Here is a 14,047-nt window from a genome sequence, read left to right as displayed (position 1 = left end):
ATATTGCGGCCATACCATGCCTTTGTGGAAGTAGGTATTTAATGTACAGTGCTGAATTCTATCTCCAGCTGGTTCTCCCTGTTTTTTGTTCAGACCATGGTAATGCTTTACTTATGGTAGGTAGCTTTAATTTTTCTTGTAATGCAGCTTTCAATACAAGGTTAAGAAAGCTAACATTGAAAATTACAGTTCTTAACCTTTCTTCTAGATAACTGCCTGTTTATGTACTCTATCTCACTTCAGCTTCCATAAAGTTCTTCCAGTTTGAATGCCACATTGTACTCTGTAATCTTTCATGTGAGAAGTGACGTGTGCTATTAAATATTTTTAATTGTTTATTGGCTGACTTTCTGCTCTTCAAATATTCAAATATTTATATGCTACATGCTGAAACTTAATTTCCTATGTCAGCAGAGGCTTAGATATGGTTTTATATCCTATAGAGCTGCTTTTAATTCATTTTAACTTCCTTTGTAATTTTAATGCAATAAATATAAATATTATATCAGTACTCCTGAATCAAAAGAAGTCCTTAGGAGTGACTGGTTTGATCAGTTTACAAGAGGTGACTGGTTTGACTAGTATTCTTCAAGTCAGTATTGATCTATGTGTTTAGTGGTAATACCAAATAGTTACATTTGCGAGTCTCGCCGTTATTTTTGTCCAACTATCCCCTTCCTTTATTTTTTTTATCCTTTTAGCTTTAAAACCTCTTGAAAAAATCATAAGTCCCTTTATAAAAATGTGAATACAAATAAAGTTTAATTGACGTAAGGAAGGCTGCTTATAATCCCAAACAATATGTGCTATTTTGTATGATAGAAACAGCAAGTGTTCATGTCCTTTCCTCCCACATGCAAACATTTGATTTGAATGAAATGAGGACCTAAGATTTCTGTGAACAATTTTTCTAAGGAGTATTCCAGGTCATGAAAATGAGGAGTGGAATCTGTTATGCCAGAACTAAGATACCAGCTTTGGAGTAGTCCCAGTATATTGTGGTTAGTGACTGTTCTGAAAGCTGTGTAATGCCTTTCTTGCCCCATCCAGACTGTGATTTTTGGGCATTATGGAGGGGTGTTAAAGAGTTTCTAGTGCTTGGTACTCTACTTTTCTCATCTGTAATACACAGCAGCTGAGCTCATTGAAAATTACTCTATTGGAACATACCATTAAACTGTATTGTTTCTCAGTTTAATTTTGTAAAGAAAAAAGGTGAGGTGGAAAAAATTACCTTCTACAATCCAGTCTGGCATCTCTTTTTCTTCTATGCTTCTTGTTCCAGAAAGAAGAAAATATTGCAGAATCAGTATAATGAAAGAAAGCATAGTTTCCTAATAGGTAAAAGCTTTCTCTTCTGCAGCTAATCGGGATGGAGGAAAGCATGCTTGCTGGGAAGATATTGAGAAATGTAATTTCACTTGCAAAGCCATTTGACAACTTATTTTATACTTTGAATTTACATAAATCTATTAATAAAATAAAACTTATACCATTGCAGCTTTTTAGAAGAAGGGTAGAGAAGGGGCTTTTCAGCAGTTTCATTATTTCAGCTTTTGCCACTTAACGTTCCTTCATAATTTGAATCATAGAAGATTTACTGGTAATTTGTATCTTAAAATTAGGCAAAATCATATAATTATTTTTTTCCCATTCATTCTTCCTTTCACAGTAGTTTTAATAAAAATGAATATGAAGGGGTGATTGAAACAATGGATTACTTTTTTGGAGTTGGGTATTAACATTAACAGCAATGACAAAATTATTGAGATAAAGTGAAGTACCTCATATAATCATGATAATTTAGGACATTTTTTCTTGCTTAAGTTTTTTTTATTTAATGTTCATGAAGCACTTTGAGATGTTTGGATTGTAGTGAATGTAGTGTCATAAAAATTAGTTAAATATGAAGACAGTAAGTGATTTTTTTTTTCTTTTGCTTGTAGCAAACTCTTGATTAATTACTGATATGTACAGTGTTCTTGTATCTGTGGCAGAAAGAAGTTTCTCTTGTATTAAAGAATCAGTGGGGTGTGGATAGGTTCATAGGTTCATAAGGTTGGAAAGGACCTACAAGATCATCTAGTCCAACCATCCTCCTATCACTATCCCTACCCAACTACTAAATCAAATCCCTAATAATAATAATTTGTTAGTGTTCTTTTAATGATAATATCCTGTATCACTTATTTTCAGTTGTGTTTTCTTTGATTTGGCTTATGTTAGGGAGAAAACAAAATGGGAGGATGTAATAGAAAATGTGTACACCTTTCTTCCCTACCTGACAGTTTTCCATCAAGTAACCAATCCCATTTTATAATTTTGATAACTCAGTAATTTCTGACAGTACTTCATGTTTTTTACAAATTTAGTATTTGTCATATTAAATGCTGGTAATCTGGCATGAGAACTCTGAAGTTCTTCAGAAAATACGCATTCTGAACAAATGGTAGCAATATAATGCTTGAATCACAAAACATTGTTTAACACTAATCCTCTGTCTTACATACTAAGTATCTGATATGCTTAATACACCTATTTCTATGATAATTATACGTCTCCTTTGATTTAAGCGATGTCCCCATTAATAAAATTAAATGCTTGTTTTGCCCTTTTCCTTGCTATTTTATAATTGAACCGGGGCCTTAGGGAATATTTTAATGTGATAATAGTTCAATCTTCTTACAGGAAATTAATAAGAAATTGCCTGTTGATTTCAGAAAAGGAAAATAAATGTGTGGGTACCAGGCAGATGTTATTTTGAAAACTTGTTAAATATTTTCAGTGAATACTTCTAACTTCTTCATCACTGCATTGTCTGGTTTGTTTGCTTATTACAGACGGTAAATAATTATGTAGATTTTTAACACAGTTATTGTTTATTTCTCTAAGTGCTGTCTGATTATATAACTAGAAATAACAAGGGGATTTGTTTTTATGTGTAAATAGAAAGGTAACTGGTTAAACAATCTTCTGAACTTGTAGTCAGTGTTTATGTAACTATTGCCATAAAACCGCTACTTTGCTTCCTTCAGTCTCTTTCATTAATTTTGATTATTTTTTTAAATTGTTGTTAGATGGCTGAATAATGTTTAATCCTTCTATATTCCTCGTCCTTACTCTTTTATAACTTTAGTAGTTCTACTTTTATCGTCTATTTTTTATTTCGCTATTAAGTTGCTCTTTCACCTCAGCAAAATGTTTGGAGTTCTTTGTTGCTTCCATTTTACACTTATGTCTTGCATTTCAAATTTTCTGAAGATGTATAAAAGGAGTAAAATTAGGCTTTGGGAAAAGTTTGGCTATGAAATATCAGTAGCAAGGAAGGGAAATCTGAGAATAATGTGCAAATTGGTGTTCTGCTTGTGTTTGAGTAATGCCAAGGAATAATTGGGACAGAACAGTCAAAAGCAAGTTAGGAACACAGAAGAAGATGACTTACGAGTTACTTATACATCTGTTGTATTTATTTTGCCTCTTCTGTTACGGATGTAGGAACAGAGTATTTCTAAAGTCTCTTATATACAGCTGCAAGAAGCATTATAGTATGTGGACTTCTTCTATCTTGATCTGTGTCTCAGGGCATCCTAAAGTAGACTGCTATGTGTTTGGAAAAATCAGTCTAAAATTCTTTAGTCAGAACTCTAGATTCCTTTGTATTGGAAACTCAGAAACTCAGAAGTTGTATATAATGTCCAGGCTCTGCTCTATGTGAAGCCCAATGGACAAAGTCTCTTGGTAATTTTTAATAAGACAGACTCCAAATAATTCAGATTCTTCTTACCTCATATGGCAGGAAACAGGAGCCTATAAATCCATTACTAACATGTAGAAGTTTCTAGATTTCAACTCAGTATTTTTGTGCTTTAAACAAAAATTCAGATAATGTAGGCCTCTGCTGTTTTTTATTGTCAAGTCGGAACTATACTCAGGAGCCCATCATTTGGCATACTGTTACACTATTTGTGGATCATAGCTGGAACACTGCATTTTACTCAAGCAGTTTCCTTTGCCTCTCAGGTCAGAGTTTTAGCATTAATTCCTCTACCACAACGATTTTTGTCAAGTGAAAAGAAGATTTTAAATAACACATATTGGAAATATGAAGGGAACAGAAAACAATATGTCACAATTGCTGAAAGTATGTGGTAATGCAACAGGAAAGCTTGTCACTGGAAAACATTTGGCCCTGCAGCATTGAGGTTTCACAGTGAAGAATTTTTCGGTCAGTAGAGAAAGAGAGGCTCTGGTTGTAACTACGGTCTAGAAAGAATTCTGAAAGAATGAAGAAAACAGAGTAGTTAGTCAGTCTGAAGCTTATATAAGTTTTGGAATCTTTTTAGGGCTTATTTTTCTTATCCTGCCAAATTTGCAAAACCCAAGTTACACAGCCTGTGAATGTTTTATGAGATAACAATGCTTGACTATCTCATCAGTCATGTTTTCCACAGATCATTGCATTACCTTTTATTCAGTGTAAGGAATAATGGTTTTCTGGATATCAATAATTAATACTTTTATACTAGCCAAGCCATAGCTACAGTATTATAGCTGATGTCAATACAACCTAATATTGACTACAAACCTTACTGTCTAAGAATTGTGGATAGGCTATTTTACCTCTTATCTGATATTTCATTTCTTTAGCCTTTACTTTGCATTCTACAAGACTCACTGTTTCTGAAGAGGTCTGTAAGTCTCTCTAAAGCTATTTGCTATTTATTTCTCACCTTCTTATCTGCCTTTTTGTTGTTGTTAATATTTTGTTGGATTTCTCTTTTGGATAAACTGCAGTGAGTGAACTGGCACTTACTGACTACTTAGAATGAAAATTACGGATGGTAACTATAATGGATTGAGAACATCTGTTGTGGCAAAGTATTCAGATGGTACCTGATGTTTTGACATAGGCAGTATGTTATCCAGCTGCTGAGAACACAGCATAATATTTGGGCATTTTAGACCCCTGTTTAAAGCTATCAGCATGGCTAGATAATCTGTTTTAGGCCATGTAATTACTGTTTTTAAGTATCTGCTTAATTGACCATACATACTACTTCAGTGTGTGTGATGTGGGCATGACTCAGTATTCCCATTACAGTGATAGTTCATGAGTTTTGTATTGTAGTCATACGAGTTACATTTTAATAATAGAGATATGTGCTTAATCAGATTTTAACTCAGTTACTTTTACTTACATTACCTTCCAGTCTCTTATGTTTTCTAACATATTTTAACAAATAATCACATTTTTCTCTATAATAATAGTTCAGAGAGCTTACCAGGATCAGAGAGTGTTTACCATACTGCCCTGTGTCTTTAGGGTTTCTGAGAAGTCTCTCAGCTGATGCTTAAGTTTTCATATTTTTTTTCCAATTTTATTTTGTGCAACTCTAACTTGAATGGAGTGTCTGTGTAGTTCTTCTTTTGTTCAGGTATTCTAAAGAGAGATATAGTGAAGCAGGTAGGACTACATTTTTAGAAATAAAATCATTCATGAGTGTCTTTCTCTTTTTAAAGTCTGCCTTCTTAGGATCATGATGTTTAGGCATCCCATTGCTTATGTAATCTAAATAAATACTTTTGAAAATGTAAGACAAAGCATTTAGGTTTCTGATCCAAAACTGTGTCAGACCACTGCTTGAACAGTGAGTCTTGCTTCCTGCATAACCCTCCCCTCCTCATCATGTATTCTGTTCTATTTTGTCACTATACTGAGGAAAGATATATGATAAAATACACTTCTCACTTTATCTACCTGAATGTTTCTATCATCAAGTAATTAAAATAATGAGCACTTTGTGAAACAACAGGTATGCAGACTGCATATAGGTAGTATTATCTTACTTAGCTACTGAGCCTGTAAATAATTAATCAATTACCATCACTGTCAGATTATTGTTAAGCACCTTTTTTCAGGTTGCAGTGTTGGTTAGTTAATGCTTTGAGGTTAAGTAGCAGTTGGACAGGATTGTACAGTTAATAACAGGACTGATTTATACATAGTGTAAATGAAAGTGGCCTTCAAATCTCCCTTAATGATCTCTGCAGGACTGCATAATGATTTGGGAATAAAAGTTCCTTAGTATTTAGTTGTCATTTAAGTAAGCCACGGAGATGAAAAATACGAAACTAGCCCAACTAAATATGATTATTCCATGACAATAATTTCCCTGAATGTTAGTCAAAACTTTAGTGATGGCAGGAGTCAGGCTTGATATGTAATTGATCATGAAACTCTCCTCCAAAAGATACTTAGCAGTGAAAGATTGTTTGAAATATGTTAATTAAGAAGTAATAGGCATGGGAGTAGGCAACATGAGTGGTGTAAGTGCATAAATACAGCTGCCCCAGTGCTGTAGACTTCAGTATCTTCAGACAATCATAGTTTGAATAGAGTTTTCACATCTTCCTGCTATGTTCTATTGGCAGCCAAAACTCTGAAAGGTCTCCAGAGAATAAGAATGTATTGAAAATATGTTAGCTTTCCTTTCAACAAAGTAATCTATTTAGTTCTATTGAGTGTTAGGAAATATTCTTTTTATGTTCTTATGAATAATTATGTCTTGTAAACTGTTTGATACAGTGACAAGAAGGTTGTGGGTAAGACACATGTAAACAACAATATTATTTTCCAACTGTAATATTTTAAAGTTCATTGCCACAAATTGAAATTTTCTGTTCAGATACTTTTATTTAATTTCCTGTGTTTCTGTGACTTTTCTAGAACAAAATCCATAATTAGGGATGTTTTTCAGCAATGTGTGCATGCCTGTAATTTCAAATGTGAATGTTAGGAGGAAAAATCAAGAAAATGTGTGATTTCATCCTTGTTCTGCCTCTGACTTCATGGTTGACTTGATATAGGCACCAAATTATCATCTCAGTTTCTTATCCAAGAAGAAAAGCTAATTACATCTCTCCTTTTATGAAAACTGCATTGTTACCCAATATAAGCTTGTTCAATGTGCAAGTGTGTAGCTAACTGGAGCTCATGTACTTTACAGTGGAGGATCACGAAGTAAAATTTGATGTGGAAAGTTTACAATCTGAAATACAGGCTTTAACAGTCACGAAAGGTAGATAAACTGTTGGGAAGAGAGAGATAAGTAATGTGGAGCACATGTAATTTTTAACTAATCTGTGGCAGTCTGGGCACTGCAGGGCCCAGGCTAGAAGCCAGATTTGTCCCAGCTGGGGCATCAAGGAGCAGCCTCTGGTATCCAGATGCCAAGATATCAGCCCATGAATGTGAGGGTCAGCATCAGCCCCAGTGATCAAAGATGTTTATGGGACGGTCAGGTTGATGGGCCCTGCTTGGCAGTGTCCATGGCTTTGTGAGGCTGTGGAGAGCTGAATGCACTCATCTGTGTTGACATGGGGTCCTGGGCCATGGGAAGGGTGGGGAGGACTCAGAGGAGGGATCAGGACCTTGGAGATAGACTAAACATCAATATTGTGTTGTATAAGAACTATAACAAATGAGAGAGAGAGAGAAGTAGCTAGGTTTCTCTCTCTCTCTTTTTTTTTTCTTCATTAATTATATCAGAATACTGATGACGATCAAGACATTTTTTTAAAACTGTTTAGTATGTCTTGTTGATGATACAAATCACAAATTGTACCTGGTTGAATATTACAAGGAAATGCCTTGTATTGCACCAAATTTTATTTTCCTAAGTAATTAGCACATTTCTGTAGGTTGTATTTTTTAACTGTGTAATGGGGTATGTTTCCTTCAATGCTGATTGCAAAACATCTCATTCATTGTATCCATATTTATCAAAGAATGAGGTCCGGCTATGCACATACAGACCGGCTTTTATCTTTTGTCTGATTATTTGCTAAGAAAGCACTGAATTACTGTTGTAACTGTAACTTGTTATAAACAATATGACATATCATGCTCATTGCTAGTAGGAAGACAGAGCCTATATCTTGAGTAGGAGAGTTCCAGATAAGGATCTGACTAGATAATTAAGATGCAAAACTGATATTCTGCAGGAGGAACTATTGGTCCCATATTACATTTTTGGTGCTGCTCCACTGCCCTTTGACAGATTCAGTGTAACTACTTTAGTAGTTCAGTACTGCTCTCAAGAAATGCCATTCTGTTTATGTCTACCTGTGTCTTCTAGGTCATCTCACAACTGCAAATTCTAACCCCAGTAGGCATAATATTCCTACTACAGTAATAATCACACAACCAGAGTCAAACATCTTTGCTTTTTAACAGATGTCCCAAAAAATGGTTGACGACAATAGTTTCGCTTCTTTGTGGCCTATAAGAGAATGATTTATAAGCAAGATATTTTAAGAAATTGGTCTGTGCTGAGTTCTTGAAGCACTAATGTATATCTGTGTGCAGATCAAGTACTCAGTACTTACCTTAGCACAAAATTTTGCTGCCTCCCCTATGCTTTTCTTGTTTAATGTAACTTGTCAAGTGTTTAGGAAGTCATTAGTATTATGCTGTCACCAAAGGCATGCTCACAGCACAGTCTGATATTTGCATATGATCTGTTTTAAATGCTTTACAATCCAAGCTGGCTTTTGCTGTCATTTCCCTTGATTTTTGTGCAGCATCCATGACTGTAGCACATAGCAGGCAGTTACATCCTTACTGCACCATTTGTGAGAGACTGATCTGTCTTCCAATGTGTGTGACTCATCAGTCAGCTTAGTACAGCTGAGGCTCCTCTTCAGTTCCTAGCTATTCTATGAGAGCCACTCACTGTGATGTATTACACACTTTCATTGAAACATTGGTTCAGCGATAGCATGGCAGCTCCCTGCAGATTCTCTGTGGTGCACTATTGTCTTGTTACATCATGCTTCTTAGTGAGGGCTTACCCAGATAATTAATCGTAATGATAGTAATTTAAAATTTTACATATTTCATGTTAGCACTTAGTACACACTGTTTTGAACTAATAGATCAAACTGTCCTTCAGTATATATCTCAAATTCTTTTGTATGTAGCTCTATAACTGCATATATGAGCCTTGGTGATTATGCTGCGTGCAAGGAGGTAGCATATAACGTATTTGATGCCAAATATATGCCTTTAATGTTTAATGTAGTGAAGAATATTACCTACTGTTAGGCACCTTACTGAATAGCTGCTTCTGGAGAGACTTGGCTAAGGAGGTGCTTCATTTTATATAGCAGGAATTCAGCAGTATTATTTTGCTCATAGGATTACTGGTAGCATTTCCCAGTCATAAGTCTATGTTAAGTTTAATCATCAAACTAATAAACATTAACAAACCCAAAACCTTACATTGCAGGAGGCCCAGAAGATAAATGGTGGTGGAGATACACAGGCAGATGGGACCTGCAAACCAACAGATGAAAAAGAAGAGAATGTGGCAGCAGAAGTGGGATGGATGACCTCTGTGAAAGACTGGGCAGGAGTCATGATATCTGCTCAGACATTAACTGGCAGAGTACTTGTAAGTTTTCTGTGATTTTCTCTTCTTGTATTTTAAAGAACATTTGTTATAAAACACTGTGTCCCAGCATTAGTGGAGGACTTTGGGTTTATTTGTTGCAGCAGCACTGAGTCAACATCAGTTTTCTTTCTTTGAAGTAAAATAGCAGATGCTCCAAAGATACAAGTAAGGCATGGTCTTTCCTATCATAGCTTCAGATAGATCCACTTCTGTCCCAGCTTATTTCAGCATTATGGCACCTTGATTCTGAGCTCTAAAGACTAAGCTTAGTAAAGTCATATTCATAAAACTATAGGGTTATTTTGTCTGGAAATTTTCCTTAGGAAATTAGCAAAATTCCATGTTAGAAAAAATGGAAGCCAACTTGGAAAATGAGTGTAAAGACATACGTAAGTAGCGGTCAAACCTGTAAAGCAGAGACACGTTTGAACTGGACATGCAGTGGGATTTGCAGTACTTCTATTAGACAGAAATGATTTCATATTCTCCTGATCTCTTCTCCTATGAACTTAAGGAATATTTTTGTTATGAAGGAGTTAGGTGTCAGAGTTGCAGATAGTGATAACATGTAATTTAAAGTTCTGGTAAACCTTACAGTTTTCACTTACTTGAATATAATTATTTTCTAGCCTTGTCAAATCATACCTAATTGCAAAGAGTTTTCAGTAGAATTCATAGGAGTTTAAGATATCCCATGTGATTTGCTGTTGTTCTTGATAAAAACTAAGTACTTACTATCGTACAGATCAAGTGTTTTAAATTCTATTTAAAATTTATGTAATCCTAGAGATTCTTTACCTAGTTTGGGTTAAAATGAATACAGAATTTGTGTTCTTGGTTACTTTGTTTAAGATATATATTACCATGAGTCACTTGTTTTCTGTTAAGTAATTATTTGGTGGTTGGAAAGAAAGGACATATACTGTTAATTCTGTCTAAGTTTACACTGAAAAGTTAAGGTGGCTTAGGGGCTACTGTCTTATTTAGTTGTGCAGTAATAGTACTTCCTTTATTTTTTACTAACATAATACATTCTGCTGATTTGCTTATGTTAAATGAGGACTTTTTTCAATAGGTTGAAAATGTATTTTGTGCCACTTTTTTAGCATTTCATATGGCTTCAATGTCAAATTGACATATTGATCATCTTATGATAAGCATCATATTGATCTTTCATGTGTTTCTCTGACATCTTTATTATTAAAAATAATAAATCTTAGAGCCGAACTTCTTTTTACAGTTCAAGTACCATGGTTAGATCATGCAAAACCAGTCTTTTGCTACTGGCTATGCATTCAGAAACTGTTCTGTGCTGTTTTTAGTGAGGTAAATGAGAGCACAAAACCAAACCAACTGTTCGGTCCAAAACATGAAATATAAAATACATATTACTTTGTATTTTATTACAGATGATGGGATAAATGGTTCAGTTTATTTGTGCTTATTTCTTTTCGGGTAACATCTTAAAATTTACCACTGAATTTTAAAAGGTACTTGTTTATTTCCAGTTTTATTTGCAGTTAGCTGAGCAATAATTGAGCAGATTATTTCTGAGAGTATATATCTAATTTTTTCTCATGTATGACAGCAGATATTCTACACTTATCAATATAGCTAAGCAGCTTGCAAACAAGTGGCAGACTATGGGACCTACTAGTTAATTTTGGTTAATTGAGAAAACGAGTGATATATATTTTTAACACACTGGTTTCAGGATATGAATTGTTAGGATTTAATTTTTGAAGGACCATTTTCAAAATGAACATTAAATGTTAACTTAAATTGTGCATTATGTTTATATTTGCTGAAGATGAACTGCCTCAATTAACATTTGTGCTAAAGGGAGTATTCCCATTATTTATAGCGTATTGCTAAGTCAAGTAAATACAGTTTTCAATATATTTATCAAATATTGTTTGAAAATATTACTACTTACTCATTAACTTCTACTAATTTAATACAATCTGTTCCTACTGGCTATTGTACTTCTGAATCAATGTGTGGATTATTTTTTTATGTCGGGCAATGAACTAGTGGCTTTACAGTCCTGTACTCACATGAGACATCTACAGATAAAGAAATTATAGAATCTTTTTTACACAGTGAGGTTTTAAATTGAAGTCAATCTTTACACATTTGTTACTGTTTTAGCATGTTAAATTATGAATTTTACATTTCAAAAACATTCAGTATATGAAGGAATATTTACACTACTCGGCTTCATCTGAAGGGCAGGTTTTGGAAGAATCATAAAGATTGGAAAAGACCACTAAGGTCATGAAGTCCAGATGTCAAGCCATCACCACCATTCCCACTAAACCATTTCTGTCAGTGTCACATCTATACATTTATTGCACACCTCCAAAGACAGTGACTTCACTACTTTCCTGGCAGCCTGTTCCATTATTTGAGCAATTTAAAGCCATTTCCTCTCATTGCTAGTTACAAGGGAGTGCTTCGTACACACTTCCGTGTCAGACACCATTGAGCCAGACTGCCCCTTTGCTGCCATCTCTCTCACAGCAGAAGATATAACAGAATATTGGTGGAAAGGTTTGACGTCTGCTGACATCCCACCAACATCTGCCTCCGGTGTCTTGGCCCAACGTAATAAAATAGGAGGTATTACTTTTGGAGTAGCCTTGTACATTCTTATAAAAGTAGTGTACTTTTACATACTTTAAAAAAATGTGTCCATATTTAATCATATAAGTAAATATTGTAAGAACACTGTAATTGAACTCATGTAGTGCTGTCTGTAGGCCATGGCATAAATCTAAATTACAAAAAAAAAAAGGTAAAAATTCAAGGAGATTCTGATTTACTTTGAAGTACTACAATACAATGCAGTAGATGATGGAAATATCAGATAAAAATTCTTGAGGTAGTTTTCTCAAGTAAGAATTAGAAACATTCAGAATTAATTTGAACAACCAGGAAATTAGAGGTGTTTTTGCTTCCTGAAATTAATTTTTTAATCATTCAAGAAAGAAGAAAGACTTCCTTAATTAAGCAATTTAAAGTGCATGATGTACAAGAGAAAGCTCTAAGTATATTATTGACATTGCCACAGGTAAATTTAGGACACAGTTGAGTGTGGGCTTTCCTTTAAACTAAATAAAATCATTAGTGTAATTGTAAATCTGTGAGATAAAAACGACAAAACAAAATGCTGTTTTCTTGCATTTTAACACAAGACATCTAAATGTATAGCAGAAAAAAGAGCTCTTTGTAGCTGTCTAGTGCTATATGGTGGTGTAGCATTCTGCCTTGACTCACAGTAACAGGCAAATTTGTGTTAAACTGAAGTGCTTAAAGCATTGCTTTTTTGTCACTGTATAATGAAAACGTCTTAAATTGACAGCATGGTTAAAAAAAAAAGAATATAAGCCTTCAGAGAAAAAGCAAAGGGTGGAGGCATGAACATATAGTGGCAGTAGTATCATAATGAAGTTAATTCATTGGAAGACTATCTAGGTTGCTTTCTGAATGTTCTTAATTCTTAATATCTACATTAAGTACTGAAAGAAGGAGAAGTGCTCATGTGAAGGTGCTTTCTTGACTTAAATTAAAAAGTATCCTAGAATGAATTTAAAATGAAACAGGAAGTAACAGGAGGTTTCTGTGAGACAGATTGATTGGACTGTATAGTTGTTGCTGAATTCTATTCATCTATCAAAAAAATCCAGGAGTTATTCTGTTGTTTTTTTGATTTTTTTTTCTTTTTTCTTTTTTCCCTGATCTGTCTGCCTTATGTATTCACAGGATGAAAAAATGCAAGTCTTGCAAATGTTTTTGGCAAGCTAGAGCAAAGTTTTCAGATTAGTAATAAAATTTCTGACTAGGATTTGCTTGGCAGAGAGTTGAATTTTGTAAGATCTTAACGTCAGTCTGTCTGAGAAATCAGTGTCAAAACTTAAGAATGTGACTTAAAGTCTGAATCAAAGCCCACCAGGTCAACAGAGAAGGCACTACATTTTTACTAACAAAAGATCTAGACTCCTGAGTGGACTTCTAAAGAACTGCTAAAAAATGTTATAAAGCTCACTTCTCATGAAGTGAAAGGGTGGTGTATTTCTGTGACTAAGAAAAGTTTAGCCACTCAGGTTTTGTAATTTCATTATAATTATGACGTTAGTATGTTTCTGAAATACAACTAAATTTACAATATTCTTGCTTAAGCAAGCATTATTGAATATCAGTTGTTTTCCTTCAAGAAATAGTTTCTGTGCGTAAATGTGTCATAAAGAGGATCTTCATTAAAAAGAGATACTATATAAGTGTACCCTAATCAGAGGAAAAGAACGAAATACATCCATGAAACAGTTGATTGAAAAATACCTTCTTAAATTTTTATATTCAGAAGAGTGGTTTGAGAGCTGGTGTAGTATTTATTTTGTTGTTGTTGTTGTTCCTGGGGTATCTACCTATCTATCTATGGAGGGGGGGGGGGGGGTTGGGGAAGCAAGCGAGCAAAAATAAAGTTTGTTCAGTTTTAAATATGATTAATTGTAATAGATTTTCCTGGAAAAAAAAATGTAAAGATGCAAAGAACTGTTTGCTTCTTTTTTAGGATGTCTTTATGGCCTGCT

At 34.2% G+C, this 14,047-nt stretch overlaps 1 protein-coding gene across 10 annotated transcripts in view; it reads left to right on the top strand.

Moving 5' to 3' along the window:
* The window catches only part of KCNMA1 (potassium calcium-activated channel subfamily M alpha 1), a 422,031-nt gene that overhangs the window by 108,772 nt on the left and 299,212 nt on the right, over positions 1-14,047 (top strand). For all 10 annotated transcript variants that reach the window (XM_065746496.1, XM_065746495.1, XM_065746491.1 and 7 more), the window contains exon 2: positions 9,291-9,455. In XM_065746496.1, the coding sequence (XP_065602568.1) occupies positions 9,291-9,455 (165 nt within the window). The remainder of the gene's footprint in view (positions 1-9,290; positions 9,456-14,047) is intronic.

The sequence above is a fragment of the Cyrtonyx montezumae genome, unplaced genomic scaffold (genome assembly GCF_038088225.1).
Source record: "Cyrtonyx montezumae isolate F1298 unplaced genomic scaffold, pur_monq_1.0 scaffold_4, whole genome shotgun sequence".
NCBI lineage: Eukaryota > Metazoa > Chordata > Aves > Galliformes > Odontophoridae > Cyrtonyx > Cyrtonyx montezumae.
Note: the sequence above shows the minus strand (reverse complement) of the source record. Positions and strands in the feature narration are given on the sequence as shown.